At 45.2% G+C, this 26,020-nt stretch overlaps 1 protein-coding gene across 2 annotated transcripts in view; it reads left to right on the top strand.

Moving 5' to 3' along the window:
• Window positions 1-26,020, top strand: part of ATP13A3 (ATPase 13A3) — a 449,747-nt gene that overhangs the window by 141,502 nt on the left and 282,225 nt on the right. For both annotated transcript variants that reach the window (XM_082249624.1, XM_082249623.1), the window contains exons 7-8: window positions 5,098-5,167; window positions 6,663-6,797. In XM_082249624.1, the coding sequence (XP_082105750.1) occupies window positions 5,098-5,167; window positions 6,663-6,797 (205 nt within the window). The remainder of the gene's footprint in view (window positions 1-5,097; window positions 5,168-6,662; window positions 6,798-26,020) is intronic.

The following is a 26,020-nucleotide window of genomic DNA, read 5'->3' on the forward strand; positions in this document are numbered from 1 at the left end:
GATCCTCTGCCCCCTTGGGACTTGAATCTCGTGCTATCTGTGTTACAACGTGCTCCTTTTGAACAGATCAGGGAGATCTCGTTGTCTATGTTGTCCAAAAAGGTCGCCTTTTTGGTGGCGATCACTTCGGCTCGCAGAGTGTCGGAGCTGGCGGCTTTGTCCTGCAAGTCTCCTTGGTTATTCATTTGGATAAGGTGGTCTTGCGACCTAATCCTTCCTTTCTTCCGAAACGTGTTTCGGAATTCCATCTTAATGAGGACATTGTCTTGCCTTCGTTGTGCACAAAGCCTAAACATCCACAGGAGGTGAGATTGCACTCTTTGGATGTTGTTCGGGCGATCAGGGTTTACCTTCGATCGACTGAGTCTTTTCGTAAAACGGACTCCTTGTTTGTTCTTCCGGAGGGTCCTCGGAAGGGCATGGCGGCTTCGGCCTCTACCATCGCAAAATGGATCAGACAGACCATTGAACAGGCCTATGCCTTGCAGGGGAAGGTTCCCCCTGTGCCTGTGAAGGCGCACTCTACTAGATCTCGGAGTACGTCTTGGGCCTGTCGTCATGGGGCTTCTGTAGCCCAGGTGTGTAAGGCGGCGACTTGGTCGACCGTGCACACTTTCACAAAATTCTACAAAGTAGATGTTCGGGCATCGGCGGATGCTTCCTTTGGCCGCAAGGTTCTTAGTGCGGCTGTTCCCTAGGGTCCCTTGTTGGGGACTCCTGGCTGTTGGGATAAGTTTTGTATCCCCTGGTTTTTGCCTTTTCCTGGGTTGTTGCTCCTGTTGAGCACTTGTTTTTTGCTGTTGCCCAGCTGGTTTCCTTCCTTTGGTAAGGTTCCTTTCTTGATGTGGAAACTGCGTTGCCTTTCGGCGCGGATGTGTTTCCCACCCCTCATGTTTGCACTGCTTTGGGACGTCCCCATATGTGACGAATATGAAGAGGCGGTGACTGTCGGAGGACGTAAGAGAAAACGGAATTTTTGTAAAATCTTACCTGTAAAATTCCTTTCTCTGAGTCCTCCGACAGTCGCCGCCCCCGCCCCTCTTTTGGGGTTTGGTTGTATACTCTACTGCTATTCCACTAAAACTGAGATCTGGTTGCAGGAAGTAGGAGGGTATTGACTGAGGGGACCACCCCTTGAGGGTGGGATATGTTGGATATGTTAAAAGCTTTATTAACATATTCTGTTGCCTAGCTACTCCTTCGGAGCAAAGTCTAATACCCCATATGTGACGAATATGAAGAGGCGGCGACTGTCGGAGGACTCAGAGAAAGGAATTTTACAGGTAAGATTTTACAAAAATTCCGTTTTTACTTTCTGCTCTATAACACACCCAATGCTACACGTTTTTGGTAAAATAAAATCCCAATAAGCGTATATAGATTGGTTTGAGCAAAAGTTGTAGCGTCTACAAACTATTGGATATTTTTATGGAATCTTTATTTATTTTTTGCTAGTAATAGCAGGGATCAGCATTTTATAATGGGACTGCGACATTGCGGCGGACAAATCTGACACGAAGTGACACTTTTTGGGAACCAGTGATGCCAATACAGTAATTAGTGCTAGAAAATGTGCTGCCACTGTACTAATGACACTGGCAGGGAAGGGGTTAACATCAGGGGCGATCAAAGGGTTAAATGTGTTCCTAGGGAGTGCTTTCTAACTGTGTAGGGGTGCTTGTTCTGTGGGAAGACCGAGATCCGTGTTCCTGCTTAGCGGAAAGATGAGATCTCTCTCTTCCCCTGTCACAGAACGGCGATCTGCCCTGTGTACATTGGCAGACTGCCGTTCTGCCTCACTTGGTAATGATCGGCAGGTCCCGGTGGACATTGGGTCTGACAGACCCGCTGATTGGCTCTTGCTGTTTCCAATCACAGCGGGAGCTGGTCGCCAGCAGCTCACGCCACAAACCCAGAAGAGGTGATCATGTACAGGTACGTGATTTTACCTGTAGGAACCACCGCCCCGCAGTATATATAAATATATATGTATGTATGTGGGGTGGGCGGCAAGTGGTTAACCTGGGGGATACCTTAAGGCTCCATTCACAGCTGAGCGTATCATTTTCAGGCATTTTTTTGGGGGCTTTTTTCTGGCATGTTTTTTGGGGCTTTTTTTCCGGGCGTTTGTTGGGACCTTTTTTCAGGCGTTTTTTGGGACTTTTTTTTTCAGGCTTTTTTTGCAGGTGTTTGGAGGAAGGCATTGACATCTAACAAAAATGCTTGTAATCTGCCTAAAAAGAAGCTCATGTACTTTTTTGAGCTTCAGGCGTTTTGCTTCAGGTGACAAAACGCTCAGATCTGAACAGGGGCCATTGAAATGAATGGGATTTTGCTTGTTGGGTGTTTTGAGACTTCAGACATGAGCGTTTTACGAGCTGAAATATGCTCGGGTGTGAACAAAGCCTTAACCTTCCTGTGAAGTAGCACATCTCTACAACCTATACAACCTACTACAGGTTTGCTTCTGTTTTGGTGCTTTTCCACTGCTTGGAACCGAACGGTTCGGCTCGCTTTTGTGCTTTTCCACTGCATGGTACAGTGTTGGAACGGTTCGGTACGGCATGGCGGCGCTTTTCCGCTACATGGAACCGAACGATACTGCCCGCTTAAACAGTACCACCTCGGTTGTGGTTCTAAGAGGGCCGTACCGGTACCATATTCTATTCTACAGGTCCTTTTCAAAAAATTAGCATATTGTGATAAAGTTCATTATTTTCTGTAATGTACTGATAAACATTAGACTTTCATATATGTTAGATTCATTACACACAACTGAAGTAGTGCAAGCCTTTTATTGTTTTAATATTGATGATTTTGGCATACAGCTCATGAAAAACCAAAATTCCTATCTCAAAAAATTAGCATATTTCATCCGACCAATAAAAGAAAAGTGTTTTTAATACAAAAAAAGTCAACCTTCAAATAATTATGTTCAGTTATGCACTCAATACTTGGTCGGGAATCCTTTTGCAGAAATGACTGCTTCAATGCGGCGTGGCATGGAGGCAATCAGCCTGTGGCACTGCTGAGGTGTTATGGAGGCCCATGATGCTTCGATAGCGGCCTTGAGCTCATCCAGAGTGTTGGGTCTTGCGTCTCTCAACTCTCTCTTCACAACATCCCACAGATTCTCTATGGGGTTCAGGTCAGGAGAGTTGGCAGGCCAATTGAGCACAGTAATACCATGGTCAGTAAACCATTTACCAGTGGTTTTGGCACTGTGAGCAGGTGCCAGGTCGTGCTGAAAAATGAAATCTTCATCTCCATAAAGCTTTTCAGCAGATGGAAGCATGAAGTGCTCCAAAATCTTCTGATAGCTAGCTGCATTGTCCCTGCCCTTGATAAAACACAGTGGACCAACACCAGCAGCTGACATGGCACCCCAGACCATCACTGACTGTGGGTACTTGACACTGGACTTCAGGCATTTTGGCATTTCCCTCTCCCCAGTCTTCCTCCAGACTCTGGCACCTTGATTTCCGAATGACATGCAAAATTTGCTTTCATCCGAAAAAAGTACTTTGGACCACTGAGCAACAGTCCAGTGCTGCTTATCTGTAGCCCAGGTCAGTCGATTCTGACGCTGTTTCTGGTTCAAAAGTGGCTTGACCTGGGGAATGCGGCACCTGTAGCCCATTTCCTGCACACGCCTGTACACGGTGGCTCTAGATGTTTCTACTCCAGACTCAGTCCACTGATTCCGCAGGTCCCCCAAGGTCTGGAATCGGTCCTTCTCCACAATCTTCCTCAGGGTCCGGTCACCTCTTCTCGTTGTGCAGCGTTTTCTGCCACACTTTTTCCTTCCCCCAGACTTCCCACTGAGGTGCCTTGATACAGCACTCTGGGAACAGCCTATTCGTTCAGAAATTTCTTTCTGTGTCTTACCCTCTTGCTTGAGGGTGTCAATGATGGCCTTCTGGACAGCAGTCAGGTCGGCAGTCTTACCCATGATTGCGGTTTTGAGTAATGAACCAGGCTGGGAGTTTTTAAAAGCCTCAGGAATCTTTTGCAGGTGTTTAGAGTTAGTTGATTCAGATGATTAGGTTAATAGCTCGTTTAGAGAACTTTTTCATGATATGCTAATTTTTTGAGATAGGAATTTGGGGTTTTCATGAGCTGTATCATCAAAATCATCAATATTAAAACAATAAAAGGCTTGCACTACTTCAGTTGTGTGTAATGAATCTAAAATATATGAAAGTCTAATGTTTATCAGTACATTACAGAAAATAATGAACTTTATCACAATATGCTAATTTTTTGAAAAGGACCTGTACAATCCTTTGCATGCAGCCTTGACTGTTTGTCACTACTAGCCACTGATTGGTCAGAGAATTGTTGTTATCCCACCCACTTACTATTAGTGGAAAAGCAAACCGTACCGAACCGTTCCAACACCGTACCGTGCGGTACCATGCAGTGGAAAACCAAACCGAGCCAAGCAGGGCCGAGTGGAGCCGAGCCGGTACTTGCAGTGGAAAAGTGCCATTTGTAAACAAACTGCCAGGGAACCCCCTTCATTTATACCAGACCCTTATCCAAGATGAGGGTCAGAAAAGTTGCTTTATCAAATTAGTGAACCCTGTGTCCATTCACTGTTTGCTTTAGGTTATTATCTCCTAAACCAGTGTTTCTCAACTCCGGTTCTCAGGGCACACTAACAGGCCAGGTTTTAAGTATTACCTTGGGGAGAGGCAGAATAGAATACTGCAATCACTGAGCAGCAAATGAGATCACCTGTGATGTATTTCAGTCTTCTTTGAAAACCTGGCCTGTTAGTGTGCCCTGAGGACCGGAGTTGAGAAACACTGCCCTAAACCAAAGAATGAACATGGTTGTCATAGATCTGCTTTAGCCTGCAAAATTCACGGTGGCATGTGATGTGTATGTCATTCAGCCAGAGGTCATGCTGAGGTTACAGGGTTACGCAGTAGTTTTATCTCTGCTTGGAGGCTTATTTTAGTTTCCTAAAGTGGCCTAGGTTACACAAGATACACATTTTCTTTCATGTAGTATTGTGTATAACAAATGCTTGCATGTGTCACAAACAACTGCTGCATGTAACTGATTTTCTTTTTTTTCTTTCTCTTCTAGAAAATTATTTTATGGAATCAATGAAATTACTGTTAAAGTGCCTTCTATTTTTAAGCTTCTGATTAAGGAGGTAGGTGAAATATATACTACTAAACCTTATCCTTTCATTTTGACATGTCCTGCATATGACTATAAATTATACAGTAGCACAAAGCCCATTTCCAGACTTATTATTATTATTATTCTTTTTTTTAAAGCGAGAAAAACTTGGAACCATGGTCAATATATTTCTCACTATGGCAATATTTTTTCATTTTCTGCCTTGTTGATGACAGGGGTTCAAACAGGAAGCGAAGCGAAATTCCTCCTGTGGGGTCAGAGAAGCAAAAAAATGTTTTTAGTAGGATGGAAAAAGGATGGATCTCTGTACTTTAATCACAAAAAATATTTTGAATTGTCCCCTTGGCATTGGCATATGTAAACCTTTGCTTTGTGTGTGGATGCTAAACACGTTTAGCCATTTTTAGGGGGTAGATTGACGGACAGACCAGAGTACTGTGAATGGTCTGGTCAGGTTTCTGCTTTGGTTGTACTCTTTCAATACCTGTTGGCCAGGGCCTAACACCTGCAAATGTCTACTGGATCTGAATAACTTCATTGAGCTTATCCCCTTCTCCTCCCTTGTGGGAGTGTTGGACATTCTGGGACCTTACTTTCAGGGTTGTCTGTCTGTCTGTCTGCCTGTACCTCCATCTGTCTCTTTCATCAGTATTGATTTAGGTTTGGGTTTCCATTTTTAAGAGGCGTCTTTTCACTCTGGTGGAAAGCTTTTATATCCAGTTATTGGACAACATGTTCTCTGTGCTCACTGGTTGTTTTGGTAGGTCCCCCTATTTAGTAGGGTGCTTGGCCTTATCATATTCTGGTCTTCGTCCTTCAGGCGGCTCCTGGGCTGCAGACCATCTTAAGTTTTCTTATTGAGCCCGTTATCCATTGTTGCTGTGACTCCACTTCTCAGTTGCTTTTAGATGTCCTGAGAGTATCTGAATTACTGTGTCACTCAATGGACACCTAACCTTTTTATATTCCTTGTAAGATTCTTTTCTTGTTATCCATAGAGGGACACAGGTCTCACACCTCTGTTTCTGTTCATGCATTTGGTACTGCTTATGAACATGCTGGGTAGAGACGGGATTATTCTGGCCCGGGGCCCACAAATGTTAAGTTTGCCAGTGTCCAATCCTCCTGTAAGTGGCAATATAACCTGACAGTATTTGAATTCCTAGGTCTCTCGATGTTTTCAAGAAACCAATGTTATGGTGAGCACAAAAGCCTATTTAACAAACCAAAAGGGAAAAAAAAGATAAACTCAATTTTAGGCTTGACATGCACTATAAAACCACCTCTTGATGCAGTTGTATGCTTTGCCATCCCACATTACAATGGACAGTGCAGTGTAAAGTGTATACCAGACTTTAAATGTTCTAAATAAGGACCATATAATAAGGCTTACTTTTTTTTTTTTCATGTTTTTAAGTGCTGTTGTGTAATTCTGTGTTCTCACTGTATTGGAACTTTTTAATTAATTTGTCTTTTTTTTTTTCTTTTATCTTTTCAATTCACAGGTTCTCAACCCTTTTTACATTTTTCAACTGTTCAGTGTTATTTTATGGACCACAGATGAGTACTACTACTATGCATCAGCCATTGTCCTAATGTCTGTTATATCTATTATCAGTTCTTTATACACCATTAAAAAGGTGAGTTCTTGTCTCTAAGATTTGCACACAAAGAGTACATGTACACTGGGCATAACCCCTGTGCTTCCAATCATGGCAACACAGGCACGAGTGCAGCATCATGGCTAGCTTCCTGCAGCCTGTCAAAGTCTATGACAGGCTAAAACACACTGCAGCTGGATGTAGCTGGATGCTGTACTGAGTGTGGGGGAAGTGGGTTTCATTTCAGCCTGTCGTAGACTTTGACCAGCTGCAGGCAGCATTGCTGGACACTGCACCTGTGCCTCCTTGGTTGCACAAAAAAGCCAGGATTGGACACCCAGTGTGCATGTGGGCTAATGTGCAAGGCCTAACTTAAGCTAAATACACATCATACAACTTTTGTTGGCAGATTTTCTTTAGATTTACCTTCAACTATGTAGTGGAAGGGCCCGTCTGATTGCATACAAATTGAAAGTGTTTAGGTGTGACCTCATATTATATGGTTTTGGTAAGTCTAAAGGAAAAAATCTAAAGATAATTGTATAGTGTGTATCCAGCTTCACACTCCATATATCGGCCATAGTCTTCTGTTTAATAAAAACGGGTGGGACATGAAACGGGTTCCCAAACTACAACTTCTCCTTAAAAACAACATAGTGCTTTCCATTAAAAAAAAAAAAAAAAACCCAACAATGTATTAACCCTTTTGCTGCCAGGACCTTTTGCCTACAGAACTGCTTCCATCTAACCACGTCCGTACGCTGTACGGACCTGACATTCCTTTGATTCCTCCATGTGTTATAAGCTTACCAACTTATATCAGAGCTGTTCAGCAGACTCTGCTAAACAAAACAATATCTCTGATCAATGGATGCCAATGGTCCTAGCAATTTTTTTTTTTCCTTTCTTACATCAGTGGTCCTCAACCCTGGCCTACAGGGCCCACTAACAGGCCAGATTTGCAAGATGACTGAAATACATCCCAGGTGATATAATTTGCTGCTCAGTGATTGCAGTACTCTAGTCTGCATCTCCCCAAGGTAATACTTAAAATCTGGCTTGTTAGTGGGCACTGAGGACTGGAGTTGAGGACCACTGCCTTACTTTAACTTTTTTATTTTTTCCCTTGGGAGATCTACAATTAACTGGCAGTGGTCCCCCCCCCCCCCCCCCCCCCCAGCCCAGCCAGCGAGCACGTGCAGACAGCAGCTACGCGCAAGGTCTTCTGTGACATAGCCTCACGGAGGTGACGCTAGAGACCACCAAAGCTTTGTGTGGATGCTGAAGCTCTTCCTTCTCAATTTACTGTTCCTGTGCCTGGGACATATGAAAAAGGATGTCGTCTATGGTGTTGCTGGGTCTGAATTCTAGGCGCTCCTGTGGTTGGTAGGGTAAATCCTGTTTTCTCTCTCTCTCTGCTGATAGGGTACCTTGAGCTTTGGGGTGAACCTTTAGTGGTGCCAAAAGATTGTTTTGTACTGCAAGGTCTTTGGCAGTCCCCCTCTCAGAACACAATAGTTTTGTGGGGAGATTGCTGCATTAACATTGGATAGTTAATATAGCGAGCTCCATGCAAGCTTCTGAGTTTTTTTTTTTTTCAGCCCACTCAGTTGAATGAAAAAAAAAAATAGCTTGTGTGTGTACTAGGCTTGAGTCTTTTTATTTATTTTTTATTTTTTGGGTATATAACGTGCCCCAAATTTCATGTGCTGTGTATAAAGCTCAGAAGGAGTGGAGAGGAGATTTCAGGTACGCAGGTATGGCCAGGGCAAGGCACAGGTGGAGCTGTCCCCCTTGGCAAAGAACATCAGACAGAAAATGTGCACCTGTCAGTCATTTACTTACCCCCCAAATGGTAGGAATCAGGTATTTGCACCCCCCCCCATTGGATCTTACATGGGAGATAACACCCTTTCCCCGTTCCGTCACACAAGCAGTTGCATTGATCTACTAATCCTCCCCAGATATCAGAGCTCAGGTACTTCTGTCCTCTCTGCAGCAGAGGAGGAATGGTGGTTGTGGCAATGACCTCTCCCCCTCCCTCGGTCCCCTTGCTTCAGATGGAATGGATTGCGGTTCCACCTCCAGTGCCTGCTCTCCTTCCCTCCGCCGCCTTATGTGGCTCTCCCCCGCCACGCTACTGGAGCAGGTCGCTCATTGCCCGGAAAACCAGACATCCCAACCTGCAAAAACTCATTTCAAGTAGGTGGCACTCCACACCTCCCTTTACTAATTTACCACAACTAGAGGATGATAAAATGGAATCAGTATACAGAGGTTTACTTCTTCTGAGAGATAATAAAAGAACACTCTAACCACCATGACCACTTCAGTGATTTGAAGTGGTCATGGTGGTAGGAGTCAGAAACACTGCACATGCTGGGATACTTACAATTATGCTTTACTGCAGGCAGGTACTGCTGGCTCCTCTGAGACACATGATCAACAGAGTGTGAGAAGCGGCGCAGGAGGAAGCATGCATGCCCGTTTCTTTCTGTATCTCTCCTCTCACAGACTGAGTACATTTGATATCACTCCACCTGTGACCGGGCAGAGCCGGAACTATACAGGAAGCATTAGCTCTGTTCTGACAGCCAGGAAAATCACGGGGCACTTGCGGGTGTCAGGGAGCTGCAGCTCAAATGCAGGAGACTCCTGCACCTCGCGGGAGACTTGTGATGTCTGGAAAACACGGAGTTTGGAGCCCCAACGTCCCTGTGCCGATCTACTGCCTCCCTCGGCCTGCTCCAGCAATACCCTGTAAAGGACGGCAGCAGCGTGAATGACGGGCCGCCATGAATCCCCTAGCTTTACTGCACTCTGCTGGCCACTTGTTTCTCCCGCCGTGTCAGCAGCTGCCACGCCTCTCTCTTCCTGCGCCACCTGGGTCGTCTTCATCCCCGCTGCTAATCGCATTCCACATGATGCCCACCCTGCAATTGCAGCTGAAGCACTTGTCACTGACAAAAGCCCATTCACCAGGATGCGATTTCTAGTCCCCATGGCGATCTGGCACCTGGGGTTTGTCGAGCCCTGATTAATGGTATCGTGTTGCGAAGAGTACCTTCCTGCCACAATACAGGAAAGAGAAGGAGCCTCGTAGCAGACGGGGGCCCTCCTTCTCAGCCCATAGAAAATAATATTTTGCTTCCGGGATGGAGAATAAGGTAAACGGATCTTTCAAATCTTCCCCAGGAGGTTCCAAGCAACCTTGGTCTTGTTACGCCTTAGAGCTAGCTTCTCCGGACCCGCAGACAAGACCCCTTTAGCATGAAGGTCTGCCTTCACCCATTATTGGGGTGTGGGGACATTTCACTGGTTTCCGGCCCCGTGGACTTCATTCATGAGTATCAAGGAGGTCAGCAAAATGTTTCTTTTGGGGATATCCAGAAAGGGGGGCAGCATTTTGTCCATTTTAGGTTCTGAGTCTCCTTGTGCGGATTTAATTCCGGCAAAGGTTCGGGTGACGTCCGAACTACCTAAGGTCCCCTCTATCCCTGTCCAGGGAATTGAACTACCTAGGTCTGATTTTAATTCTGACCAGTGTGGTCCTTCCTCTGTACAAATTTCAGGAATCACAGGCCATGATTCACCAGCTGCTGTCACACAGACCATTCTCTTTCCTGACTTACAATACAGTCTGGTGGTATCAACCTTCAAGACAGTTCTGTTCGCACAGACCTACATGCAGCTCCTTTAGCCGGTTCGGCTACACAGGAGGATACCGAGGTTTGTGGTGAGGTCACGGGTTTCTCTGGCAGACGCCACAGGCATCCAAGGGCCTTGGTAAGGCCAGTATCATTCTCGGCTTAAGCTTCTTCTGCAGTTCCTGCAAGAAATCAAGGCCGAGGATCTTCCGATCATTGGGGTAGGTGGAAAAGGCCCCTAGGGGGCTTCCTCTTAGAGAAGACCAGTTGTCCCAAGGGCTGATCTACTATCCTGAAGGTGAGGAAGTCGTCTTCCAGCAGGATTTACCATCGTACGTGGAAAGTGTACATTTCATGGCAGGAGTCGATTGGCGCTCATCCTCAATCCTTTTCTATGGCTCGGATCTTAACTTTTCAGCAGGACGTTGATCAGAAGTTGGCCTTGAGTACTATCAAGGGCCAGGTGTCTGCCCCGGCAGTCTTCTTTCAGCGACTCCTAGCCACGCACTCATTTGTTTGTACCTTCATTCAGAGGGTTTGACATGTGGCTCCACCTGTACGGTCTCTTTTTTTCGCCATTGGATTTAAATGTAGTACTTTCGGTTCTTCAGAAACCTCCATTTGAGAATATTCGAGAGATTCCCTCGCCTACATTATCCCAAAAGGTGACCTTCTTTATGGCTAGTACCTCGGCCTGCAAGGTATTGTAATTGGCGGCATTACCCAGTTGCAGTCCCTGTTTAGTGGTCCATAGGGATAAATTGGTTCTTCGTCCCTGTCCATCATTTCTGCCCAACGTTGTCTGACTTCCATTTGAATGAGGACATTGTGTTGCCGTCCTTGTGTCCCAGCTGGCTCATCCCAGGGAATTTGCTTTGCGTACCTTGGATGTAGTTTGTGGGATTCGAGTGTAGACGGACGGAAAGACAAATTTAAGGGCTGGCCGCTTCTTAGGCTGCCATCTCCAGATGAATCAGGCAGACGATGACTCACGCCTGTTCCATTAAAGGTCAGGTTCCACCTTTCCCTGTTCTACCCAGGCACTGAGTACTTTTTGGGCCTTCCGTCGTCAGGCATAAATATCGCAATATTGCAAGTTTTCAAGGCGGCCACTTGGTTGTCGGTGCATACCTTCACAAATGTCTATAAGGTAGATACTGCTTCTTTTGGCCACAAAGTTTTACAGGCTGCTATTTAAGAGGCAAAAAATTTGGGGGAGCATACCCATGTATTTCTAAAGCTGCTGCAGCTATGGACCAAAAGACATGTATATTAAAAAAGAATAGTGCGCAAATGCAAAAGAAATAACTACCAAATCTGAAGACAATCCATAAATAAAAATGGGGGTTTGGTCCCACCATATGGCCATATCGTGCTCAAGCCCACTACTGCGTCAAAGTACCCCATTATCAGTGGGTCCTACACTATCCATGAAAGAGAGATGAATCCAGCCATTCTAACCCTTGGAGATAATACTCCTTGCTGGGAAGGATGTGCAAATGCACTACAGGGGACTCCTCCTATATCCAATTGGATATAGGAGGAGTCCCCTGTAGTGCATTTGCACATCCTTCCCAGCAAGGAGTATTATCTCCAAGGGTTAGAATGGCTGGATTCATCTCTTTTTCATGGATAGTGTAGGACCCACTGATAATGGGGTACTTTGACGCAGTAGTGGGCTTGAGCACGATATGGCCATATGGTGGGACCAAACCCCCATTTTTATTTATGGATTGTCTTCAGATTTGGTAGTTATTTCTTTTGCATTTGCGCACTATTCTTTTTTAATATGCTATTTAAGAGGGGCTTTCCCCTCTTCAGGGTTAAACTTTTTCAGATGGGGCTCCTGTGACCCGGTAAAGGCTCCTGTGTCCTGTTTAGCCTTGGATTATTTTTTTATCATACATCACGGGACACAGAGCAGCTAATAACTATCTGGGTTATACACTGGCAACCAAAAGACAGGAAGTTCCTCCCATATAACCCCTCCCATACAGGAAGAACCTCAGTTTTTTCGCCAGTGTCTTGAAGGTGGTGGTCATGGCTGTTAAAGCTCTTCAATCCTAAGAATGATGTCCCAGCTTAGGGGCATTTTGATCAGATCCATTCAAATGGCTAAGCGCTAAAAGGATGGTACCCGAACTTCTGCTAAGAAGACCAGAGGTATTGCCTATAATGTGACCCATCTGGGCGCTGGACCCTGATAAATGTAACCCTGGTTATTATCCCAAGGAGTTTGCCAGCCAGGTGCTCAACAGGTCCAAGGGTGTGAGCCCCATTAATGACCCGGTTCTTGAAGGTCTATTGATTGACAAAGCCAGCCGTAATGGGTGAAGTTTGGGTCCTCCTAAGGATCCTGCGGTGGGACTGGTAAGTTTTTCCCTCTCTTTAAAAAAAAAGAAAAGAAAAAGAGATCTGTCCTGGTCTTTCTCCCAGTGGCCACGTGGGGCAGTGTACTGTTCATGCCCTGTGTACTTCTCTGCAGTGTCTCCTCCAGCCACTAGAGGGCACAGGTTCACTCAGTATGGCCTACACATGTATAGACAGGAAGTAGGATGGGAATAGGAAAAAATAAGCTGCTCTAGTTAAACTTGATAAGGAATTCTAAGGGAAGGAATTCCACTGATAGCAAAAAGGTTATGGAAACAACCAGCTGGATCTACAACATATTAATAGGTTGAACAAAACCATATAAAACATGACAGTTCATGTAATAATCCAAAAGTCTCAGAGAGCTTTCAAGGTGAGTAAGTGAGGAGAAATCCAGTCAGGCTATTCACCACGGTGCTGCACACAGAGAACATGCATGTCTCCTTACCAGATAGCTGAGCCACACAAGCATAGAATGAGGTTGTCCTCAGAGCTGCTCTGGGGGATCAGGACACCGAGAGCCCAAATACACTCAGTCACGTCAGACAATGATAGCAGGATGATCCAAATGTATACGATATGACATACGAGAAAGGAAACTAGATAGTGTAATACCATCAAGCTTTAATTCGCGTAATTAAAAACACACTTAGTTTCCAGAACGAAAAACACAGAAATAACATATAGCCCGCCGGCTTGTATGTAGCCCGTTCCGCGGGGCAGCGTAGTGACGTCAGCACGCCGTAGAAGTAGGATGGCCATTTTTGGTGGACCATGTGGGCTGAAGGATCAGCAAGGCATCGGAGACATAACTTCAGCCCATGGCTACATTTCTATGGTAGAGCTAGGTGACCCTTCAAGGCATAAAGGTATATTTGTATACTTACTGCTTAATCCGGGGGGCTTGCACAACCGTCTGTCGATACACCCCTGTCCCCTATCACCCCTACCAGTGCACTTTAAGGAGTTATGTCTCCAGAATAGCCAGCATTTGTTCTGCAGTAACCTATTTTTAGGCTATTTTAAAGCAGCTTTAAGGCTGTATTGGAGCCTATATGCTTGCCGTATCTTGAAAAATCAGTTGGGGCCAAGTGCAGTTGAGTTGGTGCAGCATAGTAGACATGTTACATGCCTGCCTGCTTGCATAGGCGCGTGTTTGCATGGGCACATGCTTGCACAAACTCATGCTTACTTGCATACATGTTTGCATAAACTCTTTGCATAAATGCATGGACACGTGTTTGCATAAGCTCATGGTTGCATAGACGCATGTTGCCAAAAGGCATGCTTGCTAATTGCGTGTATACCCATGCATGGTTGCATGGGTATACATGTTTGCAGGAAGGCATGTTTACATAAATGCATATTTGCATAAAACGCTTGCTTACATAAATGTATTCTTCTATAAACTCATATTGCATAAAAGCTTACAAACAAGATGGGGTCTGTAGGTTTGTTCTTATGTTGAATTTGTAAGTCGGAACAGGTACATTTTTTAAATGTAGCTCCAGCCAAAAGAATAATTTTTAAGTTTTTTGGATAACATAGGGAATGGGTTAACACCCCTGTACCATTTGTTTAGCTGTCTGTACCCCTGTTCAGAAGAATTCACCTCACTTTCTGTCCCTATGACAATTGGATTTTGAAAAATTTGGGCTATTGTGGGAACAAGGATTGGTGATAAAGCTTCAGTGGAGACACCTTTTTTCCCATAACTCTTACAGGAGTGAATTTCCCTTCCTAGAGGGAGATTTTTCCTCACTTCCTGTTGTCTCTCCGTTTTGAAAGTAGGAGTCGATTGTAAGTCAGATGTTTGTAACCCGGGGACTGCCTGTATATGCTTCATTGCCTTGAACTGCATGCATATATGCTTCATTGCTTCGATCCTTAGGGATCCAGCAGATAGAAAGTTGGAATCCTTAAAGCCTCCTTTGCCGTCGCTGGCTCTGCTGTTCAACCAGCTATAGCGGTAAAGGGTGACTGGAAGTCTGCCTATTCTGGGGGAATCATCTGGAGGTTTGGCGGAGTTTCCTCGCACCTTGTGTTTTGCGACAGGTGCTCTTAAGGATTCTATCCAACAGATTTACCGAGTTGTTCTTCTCTCTGTTCATATGCGCAGAGTACTGTGGCTTAAGAATTGCTCAGATGAATTACCTTGTAAGAAACTACGGAAAGCTTTTCCTTTCCATGGGGAATGTCTCTGGTGAGGATCTGCATAAATGCATCCAGAAAATTTTAGGTGTAAAAAGCGCATTTTTGCCAGTAAAATAAGGAATAAACATCCATATTTCTCCTTTCATCCTTCCAGGACGGCCTACATATGAGAGATTGTGGCTCCGCCTCACAGGAAACACAACTAATTTGCAGCTGTTAAAAGGGTCCCACCCATCCTTGAGCTTCAGTTCAGTTGTGTTTCCAACCTCACATCGGAACGTTTGTTTTTTTTTACTAACCTGAAGGCAAAGGACTGTCTGAGAGGTACCCCTGGAAGGCAGCTTCGGTCGGCCTAATGGCAGGTTTCTCCCTAGCTGCATCCTAAGAACAGGAGCTTCCAGGTCGCCAACATGCCAGGTAGTGCGGTTTACCTTACAGTGAAGGTCCCTCTATACCTGAAGTCCTGTTGTCTCTGCAGGAAGTCTCCTCCATTAGCTCCGTTGGGCGGTAAGGATTTTTGAATTTCCCGCCAGTGAGCGCGCCTCAAGCCTCGCTATGGAGACCGGAAGTTCCGGCGGAAGAGGCGGAGCGGGTGATACCCGTAAGAGGCACAGCGTGGTGGAGACGCCGGGTCCATGTAAGCTCAGTGCAAGTGGCATGGCTGATTCTCCGGCTACGAGAGGGCTGAAATTGCCCCAAAAAGAGACACAGATGTCCGCACTGCCTACAGAGGAAAAAGCGGCAGCGCAGGTGGCGACAGGAACGGGTAAGTGACTACACCGGTGGCGGGCCGACTGCTGTCTATTGCAAAGACAGGCATGCCTTGCCATTTTCCTGACCTAATGTTAGCCGCAGTGGTAGACAAGAGATACTATTTTGTCACATTATTGTCTTTTTTTTCTTGTCTTCTTGTGTTTTACACAGGTCTGCCACCGGCACAGGAAGCCCCTGCCAGACCCCCCTCCACAGTTAGCACTAGCATGTCGAGAAAATGTGGGAACTGTGGGGTCAGATTGTCTAAGTCTTACTTAAAGCCCTTATGCCATACTTGTATTAATAAGTTAGCAGGGCAGGAAGCATCAATCCTAATGAAAGATTTTCTGAAATCTATGCAAGAGGAAATGTTAGCTACAATTCAGTCGTTCAGGACTGCAGCAGCTATCCCTCAAATCCCTGCAGAGGAAGTATCCAAGGATAGCTTATCCTCCCAGGATAGTGGGTGGTCAAAAGGACCCTCATCTCTCTGGTCAGAGTCTCAAACCATTCCCTCGACACAAGTCAGGGAACAGGAGGATCCAGGGGAAGGCACTAGTTACATGGGAGGTCCTTCCAGTTCGGATAAGGACTCAGAAAGTAACAGTGAGGAGGAAAAAGAGAAGTTTAAAAGTAACAAAAATCTTTTTCCATTGGAATATATGGAGGGTCTCCTTAAAGTGGTACATGACACTGAAGGGATCCCTACCCCAGTAAAGGAGTCTTCCAGTAAAGACAAAGTGTACAAAGGCTTGGAAAGAGCCCAGTACAGAACCATTCCCATTCACCAGTCATTAAAAGACATAATATATCAAGAATGGAAATGCCCTACACATGCCTTATCCAGGCCAAATAGCTGGAAAAGAAGGTATCCCTTTGAGCCACAGGAATTGAAGGTTTTTACAAAAAAATCCAAAACTGGACGCTCCTCTGGCACAGCTATCAAAAGGAACAGATTTATCCTTTGAAAATGCTGGTCATATTACAGATCCTATGGATCGCAGGATTGAATCCTTGTTAAAAAAAGGCTTGGGATTCTAACGCATACAATCTAACTACAGCCTTAGCTGATACCTGTATGGCCAGGAATTGCAGACTTTTGGCTCAAGGAACTGTCAAAACATGTCCGCACTATGGCGGGATCACAAGACCTGATAGATTCCCTAGCTATGATTGGAAAAGCAGTATCCTACTTGGCAGACTCGGCTGTGGAGTCAATAGTAGCATCTGCAAAAACAGCAGCATTAGTAAATTCTGCTAGAAGGGCGCTTTGGGTCAAAGCATGGGAAGGTGATATAGCCTCCAAAGTAAGACTCTGCGCATTACCCTTTGAAGGTTCATTTCTGTTCGGTTCAGGACTGGATGATACCTTGTCCAGATCTGCAGAAAAAGGGAAAAAATTTCCCAGTAAAAAGGACAAAACAGGAAGATATTTTCGGAACTTCCAGGACAAAAACCAAAGAAGGCCTTTTCAAGGGACAGGCCAGGAAAGGTGGTCCTGAAAAGGGAAAACAAGGAACCAATTTATTGTTCCTTAAACCTGGACCAGAGTCCAAAGAAACCAACTGACGCCAGCATCAGGGTAGGGGGCAGACTGACCCATTTTTTCTCCCAATGGTAAAACATCTCTGCCAGCCCCTACATTCTCCAGATAATTCGGGAAGGGTACCGACTGGAGTTTGCCTCACAGCTGGTGCCAGATATAACAGTGACTAGGGCTGGGCGATTTTGCCTAAAAAAAAAAAAAATCTTCGATTTTTAAAGAAAAATTCGAGTTTCGATTCGATTTTCGATTTTTTTTTCCAATGCACTTAAAAAATTACTGCAGAGTCTGGAGGGAGGACTGAGGAGAAGGAGAAGCGCTGTATATGTGTGTCTTGACTCTGACGGACCACCGCCGCACCTGGATGTGACGTCAGCTGCGGGCGGTGCGTCTGTACAGGGGCTGCGCTGTGATAGGTACAGTCCAGAGAACGAGTCCACAGTAACCGGCCACCTTTTTTAGTTTGACTTTGAAACTATTTTTTTTTTTCAAACTCGAGTTTTTTCTACAATACTTTTTTCTGCCTTGTGCAGCCACCGAACTCCCCAGTAACGGACCACCGCCGCGCCTGGATGTGACGTCAGCTGCGGGGCAGGCTGTGCGTCTGTACAGGCCGGGGCTGCAGCGCGCTGTGATAGGTACAGTCTCCCCAGCCTGGATGTGACGTCAGCTGCGGGGCGGGCGGTGCGTCTGTACAGGCCGGTGTTCCGTGAGAATTACCTACCCGTGAGAAAAACCTACCCTCGTCACTTCCGGTTGCACGGCACTGTGTGTAATGCGGCGTTTACATTAAAACAGCTGTGCTGCATCTCCCCTCCTATCCCTGTCACTTCCCTCATCTCGGCTAGTAAATATAAAAGCGGCGGCGGGTGTATGAAAAGATAAATCACGGAGCCGCCAGCCGCTTTTATATTTACTAGCCGAGATGAGGGAAGTCACAGGGAAAGGAGCGGAGATGACTCGTATTGCACCCGAGATGTTTTAATGTAACCGCCGCTCGGTAGGTTTTTTTTACGGAACACAGTGATAATTTCATACTAGTGCGCATGTGCACTAGTCTGCTCCTCACCTGGTACATTACGTATCCGGAGCTGTGAGCATGCGCACTGCTGCGCTGCTCAGCTGTTCCTGGCCGGAAGTGACGAGGGTAGGTTTTTCTCACGGGGTAGGTAATTCTCACGGAACACCGGTGTTGTAGAATTTTGTCGGACCCGTGAAAAAAATCAGACCTCGTCACTTCCGGTGACAGAGCATCACAAAACAGCTGATAGGAGTTGACCGTGCGCATGCGCAGAAGACATTTTTCGAGGTTTGGAAAAATTATAACAGAGAGCGGACAGCTGATTGAGAGGAGGCGGGGCTGAGGTGCGACGGAGGACACCGCCGCGTCATCGAGACATTAGGGACGGAGGCACATATGCAGAGCTGGCGGAGGAGGGCGGGATGGAGGTGCGGCCGTGTAATAAATGCAGGGCTTAAGCGACTCCTTCTTCTGTTTTATTATCTTTAGTAATTATCGTATTATTTATCCTTAGGATTTCATTACATTTAGTATTTCTTATTTTGTATTATAGAAATACTAAATGTTATGAAATCCTAAGGATAAATAATACGATAATTGCTAAAGATAATAAAACAAGGAGTCGCTAAAGTCCTGCATTTATTACACGGCCGCACCTCCGTCCCGCCTCCTATTCAGCTCTGCAGATGACGCGGCGGTGTCTTCCGTCCCACCTCAGCCCCGCCTCCTCTCATTCAACTGCCCGCTATGTGTTATAAGTTTACCAAACCAAGATAATGTCGTGTGCGCATGCGCACTTGAGACTCCCATCACCGGAAGTGACAAGGTCCGATTTTTTTTCACGGGTCCGAGAAAATTTTAGAAAACCGGGGCTGCGGCGCGCTGTGATAGGTAAAGTCTCCCCGGCCTGGATGTGACGTCAGCTGCCGGGCGGTACGTCTGTACAGGCCAGGGGCTGTGATAGTATAGGCACTATCCTATCGCAGCCCCTGGCCTGTACAGACGCATCGCCCGCTTCCTCTCCCGGCAGCTGACGTCACATCCAGGCCGGGGAGACTTTACCTATCACAGCGCGCCGCAGCCCCGGCCTGTACAGACGCACCGCCCGCCCCGCAGGTCCGTTACTGGGGAGTTCGGTGGCTGCACAAGGCAGGAAAAAGTATTGTAAAAAAACTCGAGTTAAAAAAAAAAAAATCGTTTCAAACTAAAAAGTCGATAAATCGATTAAATCGATTTATCGCCCAGCCCTAACAGTGACCTATCCCTCAAAAATAGAACAAAAGAGGAAGGCACTGTTAGACGATATTCAGGAACTAGCGGAGCAGAGGGTGATTTCACCTGTACCAAAGGGTCAGGCATTCCAAGGCTTTTACTCCCACATATTTGTGGTGCCAAAGCCCTCAGGAAAATTCCGACTAGCCATAAACCTCAAGAAACTAAACAAATTTCTGATATACAAGAAGTTCTCCATGGAGAACATTTATGCGGTCAGAAAAAATCTGTACCAGAATGTCTTTATGACAACATTGGATTTAAGAGATGCTTACCTACATGTTCCAATTTATCCGGAACACCAAGCATTTCTCAGATTCGCCGTTGTGACGGAAGAAGGCACTGCACATTGGCAGTCCAGAGCTCTTCCTTTTGGCTTGGCAACAAGTCCAAGAATCTTTACAAAAATCTTGGCCGAGGTAGTAGGCCATCTTCACCTACAAGGCCTAAGTTTGATCCCGTATCTGGACGACATGTTGATCTTTGCAAGATCAGAAGAACAGGCTATGGCAGACACCCAAAAGGTGATGTCAGTTCTTCAAGCAGTAGGATGGCTATTAAATTTGGAGAAATCCTCAATACAGCCGGCACAGGTCCAAGTGTATCTAGGATACAAAATAGATACCAGACTCAAAAAACTTTTCCTCCCAGGGGAAAAGATGGAAAAAGTGGTCTCAGCGGTAAGAGGCATCTGTTCTCATCCTTGGTGTTCCAGGAGACAGATCATGCAAGTTCTAGGGCTAATGACAGCGTGTGTTCCAGCTGTAGAGTGGGCCCAACTACATTCAAGAGACCTCCAATTTTTTCACCTGGCCTCTTGGAACAGGAGACAGGACTCCATAGACGAAAAAATTACATTGTCCCCACAAGTAATTTTGTCACTAAAATGGTGGACAGTCCCCCAAAACTTAGAGAAAGGGCGATTATGGGGTCAAGAGCTGCCCGTAAGGATTACCACGGGCGCAAGTTCCGAGGGGTGGGGAGCTCACCTGAAAGAAGCACGGACCCAGGGTACCTGGGGTTCGAAGCTGAGTCAAGCCTCCTCCAATTACAGGGAATTGAAGGCTGTGGAAAAGGCCTTAAAAGCCTTCGAGAAGGACATTCTAGGGAAAGAAGTCCAGGTCCATTCAGACAATGCTACAGCAGTAGCTTACCTGAATCATCAGGGGGGGACCAGATCAAGCTCTCTGCTAAAATTAGCTCAGGAGACACTGAGCTGGGCAGAAAAGAGAGTAATTTCCCTCTCAGCCATGTACATAAAAGGGAAGGACAACTGGGAAGCGGACTTCCTCAGTCGTCATCACATCAAACAGGCAGAATGGGAACTGAACCCTATAATTTTTCAACGCCTAGTCCAAAAATTTGGTCAGCCAGAAGTGGACATGTTTGCCACTCGGCAGAACCGAAAAGTAGAACAGTTCTTTTCTCTGACAAAACAGAGGGGTATGCTGGGCTTGGATGCTCTAGCACAACCTTGGCCCTTCAGGCTAGCCTATGCCTTTCCCCCACAGAGTCTAATTGCGAGAGTTCTGCAGAAACTCAGCGGATGGCCGCAACTATGCCTCATCCTAGTCACACCTGGGTGGCCAAAGAGAACGTGGTTTGCAACCCTGGTATCCCTATCAGTGACAGCACCATGGAAACTACCAGAAGTTCCAGACCTGTTACTACAAGGACCTCTGATTCACCCCAGACCGCAGTTTTTTCAGTTAACAGCCTGGGTAGTGAACGCCAAATATTAAAAGAAAAGGTATGCTCAGACAAAGTCATTGAGACCCTCCTTTCAAGTAGAAAGCCAGTAACTAGAAAAATTTATTCCAAAATCTGGAAAACATTCTGTAGCTGAAAAATCTGTACTTGGCAGAGTCAGAAGAAGGATTCCTCTGCCTCAATCCCAAGGATCCTGGATTTTGTACAGGATGGGGTAGATAAGGGTGTGGCAGTGAACACCCTTAAAGTACAGGTAGCAGCACTTTCTGTTTTTTTAGACAAAAGTCTGAACCTTTAATTAAGAGGTTTCTGTTAGCCCGGAGCAGAGTATCTCCAATTAACAGAACTAATGTTCCAGTTTGGAACCTAACGCTAGTACTAGAGACATTATCTAGTGAAGCATTTGAACCTTTGAACAAAATTAGTTTAAACATTTTGTCAATCAAGTTAACTTTTCTGTTGGCAATCACCACAGCCAGGAGAGTGAGAGATTTACAAAGCTTATCCATAAAGGAACCCTTTATGCGAATTCTCCAAGACAGGGTGATTCTTAAACCAGACCCACTGTACCTACCCAAGGTAGTGTCGTCTTTTCATAGGAATCAAGAGATGGTTCTCCCATCTTTCTGTGAAAAACCTAAATGTGCAAAAGAACAAAAATTCCATTGCTTAGATGTAAGGAGGTGTCTTCTAGCATATTTAGAAAGAACCAAGGGCTTTAGAAGATCTAGCCACTTATTGGTTCTACATTCTGGACCAAGAAGGGGATTACAAGCATCAAAACCCTCAATATCTAGGTGGATTAAGCAAGCCATTAGTATGTCATATAAGGTGTCAGGTACCCCCACACCAACAAATCTAAAGGCACATTCCACAATGGGCATGGCAACTTCCTGGGCCAAAAAAGCCGGAGCATCCTGGGAACAGATCCGCCATGCAGCCACCTGGTCCAGCCAAGATACCTTCCTAAAGCACTATCGTGTGGAAGTACTGTCGCAACAAGACCTTGCCTTTTGGCAGAAAGGTTTTACAGGCAGTGGTCCCGCCCTAAGGTAGGCCAGTATGGATTCATTTATTATCCTCTCATATGTAGGCCGTCCTGGAAGGATGAAAGGAGAAAACTTACCGTTAGTATACTGGTAACGGCCTTTCTCTTAATCCTTCCAGGACGGCCGGCCTACTTCCCGCCCAAGATGGTGGTGAGTTAAAAAATGTATATATATGTATATATGTGTAGCTGTATGTTATTGAATAACTATATCCCTTGAAAGTTCGGTTGGTACTTTTCTATTACTGAAGCTCAAGGATGGGTGGGACCCTTTTAACAGCTGCAAATTAGTTGTGTTTCCTGTGAGGCGGAGCCACAATCTCTCACATGTAGGCCGTCCTGGAAGGATTAAGAGAAAGGCCGTTACCAGTATACTAACGGTAAGTTTTTAAAGGTCCAACTGTTACGGTACCTCCCAACACGTCAGCTTCTAGGCAGTTCCGAAGGCCTCAGCCGTCAGGGGTTAGAAGACCTCAAAATCAAGGTCAGAAAAATCCAAAGGCCTGTTAAATCAGGTTCCAAATCCCCCTTATGAGGGGGCGCCCCCACTCTTTTGGGTGGGGGCAAGGCTTCTACACCTCTAAAACTTGGGGAGGAGTGGTGCAGGACAGGTGGATCTTATCCACAGTGGCACTAGGCTACATGATGGAGTTCTGAGAGTTTCCTCCTCCTCGGTTTCAGGGTTCAAATATCCCTGTTTGCCCAGTAAAATATAAGTCCTTGTTCCAGACGCTGGAACATTTGTGGGTACAGGGCATGATTGTGGAGGTTCCAACTAGAGAAATGTTCACAGGTTTTTACTCCAATCTTTTTACAGTGCCAAAACCAAATGGCAAGGCGAGACCCATTCTAGAGCTCAAAGCTCTGAACCAGTATCTGACCGTTTAGTCTTTTCGCATGGAATCAATCCGCTCTATGGTAGCCTCTCTATGAAGAGGAGATTTTCTGGCTTCCATAGATATAAAGGATGCATACCTCCATGTTTAAATTTTTCAGGCTCCCTCAGAGGTTCTGCGGTTTTGCGGTAGTGCCATTTCCAGTTTGTAGCTCTACCGCTCGGTCTGGCTACAGCTCCCTGGGTGCTTACAAAAATCTTGGCCCTGGTGTTAGCCTTTCTAAGGCCCCAAGGTGTCTGTCATGGGTTAAACAATCGTTCAAGCTTAGGGCTAACACAAGACGTGTCCCTAACGCTCCAGTGCCTAGAGGATTCGGGTTGGTTTATCAATCTAGAAAAATTGACCTTAAAGCCTGTTCCAGTCTTGGAATATCTGGGTCTGGTTCCCGCCCCAGTTCAGGCAAAAGTTTTTTTGCCGTCCAAAAAAGGTTGTAGCCCTAAGAAGTCTGGTTCGGTTCGTAGGGAGGAAACCGTTTCCCTCCATATGACTATGCATGATACTATTTGGCCAAATGGTGGCCTCTTTCGAGGAAGTGCATTATGCTTAATTCCACTCCAGACTGTTTCAGAACAGTATTCTTTCTGCTTGAAACTAGAAGGACCCAAGCGTTGGATTCCCCTATGTCTCTTGCTCCAGGGGTCAGGCAGGATCTGTCTTGGATGGTTCTCATCAACCTAAGCAAAGGAAAATCTTTTTTGCCAGTAACCTGGAAGGTTGTACCACAGACGCTAGCCTGATTGGTTGGGGGGGCTGTCTTGGAGGGACTTTCTGTCCAGGTGACTTGGTCTTGGGTAGAGAGACTCTTGCCAATCAACATCTTGGAAACCAGGGCAGCCCGTTTGGCGCTGTCATTGGACCCTTTTAAGCACTTCTGGACCGGAAGATTTTCCCCCTTAATGACAAGGCCATATTTTGCAATTCGGCACTGCGTTACTTTAACGGACAATTGCGCAGTCGTGCGAGGCTGTACCCAAATAAATTTGTCCTTTTTTCCCACAAATAGAGCTTTCTTTTGGTGGTGTTTGATCACCTCTGCGGTTTTATTTTTTATTTTTTGCGCTATAAACAGAAAAGCGACAATTCTGAACAAAACAAAAACAAACCATATTTTTTACTTTCTGCTATATAACATTCTCAAAAAAAATATTAAAAATCTAAATTTTTTTTAACATCTTAGGCCAATTTGTTTTCTGCTACATATTCTTGGTAAAAAAAAATCGCAATAAGCGTATTTTGATTGATTTGTGCAAAAGTTATCGCGTCTACTAACTACGGGAAAGATTTGCCATTTTTACATAGTTGGTCAGGTTGAAAGACACAAGTCCATCTGGTTAAAAAAAAAAAATTATCGAAAACCCAACGATACAATCCTATACCCGCAGTTGATCCAGAGCAAGGCAAAAAACCCCAGCAAAGCATGATCCAATTTGCTACAGCAGGGGAAAAATATTCCTTCCAGATCCCCCGAGAGGCAATCGGGTATTCCCTGGATCAACTTTACCTAAAAAAAAATTTTAGTACCCACTTATATTATGTACATCCAGAAAAAAATCCAGACCTTTTTTAAAGCAATCAAGTGAGCTAGCCAGAACCACCTCTGGAGGGGAGTCTATTCCACATTTTCACAGCTCTTAAGGTTTAGAAACCTTTCCGTATTTGGAGATGAAATCTGTTTTCCTCTAGACGTAAACAGTATCCCCTTGTCCTCTGTGTTGACCTTAAATTGACCTTAAATTGAACAACTCAACACCAAGTTCACTATATGGACCTCTTATGTATTTAAACTCATACATTCAGTTCCTCTAATCTTTTCTCATAGCTGAGCTCCTCCATGTCTCTTATCAGTTTGGTTGCCCTTCTCTGCACTTTCTCCAGTTGCCCGATATCCTTTTTAAGAACTGGTGCCCAAAACTGAACTGCATATTCCAGATGAGGTCTTACTAATGATCTGTACAGGGTTAAAATGATATCTCTCTGGAGTCCATGCCTCTGTTAATACAAGAAAGGACTTTGCTTTTTTTGGAAACCGCAGCTTGGCATTGCCTGCTATTATTAAGCTTATGATCTACCAGAACACCCAGATCCTTCTCCGCTAAGGATTCCCCCAATTCTACCTAGTATGTATTATGCATGGATATTCTTATCCCCCAAGTGCATAACTTTACATTTATCAACATTAAACCTCATTTGCCACATAGTTTCCCAATGAAACTTGCAGTGAACTTGTGTTTTGGGCCATGTACCTACACCCGCATTGATGTCAGATCTTTCCTTGCAGCTGTTGTTTGCCCGTTGACATGAATGGGACTGCCTGAACAGGGATGCACAGAATATCTGTGCATTCCAGTGCAGGTAAACGCAGCCCTCCATGGGCATACGCTTTAATACACCCCAATGAACGAGGCCGTAATAAGAATTTAGCAGGAATTACGTAAGTTATATTGTGTTTATGTGTGCAAATACGGATTTTAGTGTGTTTTTTTTTTTTTTTGTATAAAAATAGTGATTCGATAAACATTTGTGCAAAAATCACGAGGTCTTAAAAGTCAGTAGCACCTTCTTTTTATTCTACGGGTCATGTGCTTTCAGAAAATATGGTTTGAGGGGGTCTTTTACAAACTCTGAAAGCTGTAAGTGAAAAATGAAAACCTCCAGATTTTTGGAGACATTTGGAATTTACATTTCTCTGAGTGCGTCAAATGATCTAGAAAATTCCTTCTGTGTGAGAGGAAAATAGAGTGGAAACTATCAATATCTGACAGTGTGTCCATCATCTTTCATCACCAAGTCAATATTTTAACAGTGTGTTCATCATCTTTTCATCACTAAGTGTGGGGACACCTTTTAA

The sequence above is a fragment of the Pelophylax lessonae genome (genome assembly GCF_965119305.1).
Source record: "Pelophylax lessonae genome assembly, chromosome: 3".
NCBI classification, from domain to species: Eukaryota; Metazoa; Chordata; class Amphibia; order Anura; family Ranidae; genus Pelophylax; species Pelophylax lessonae.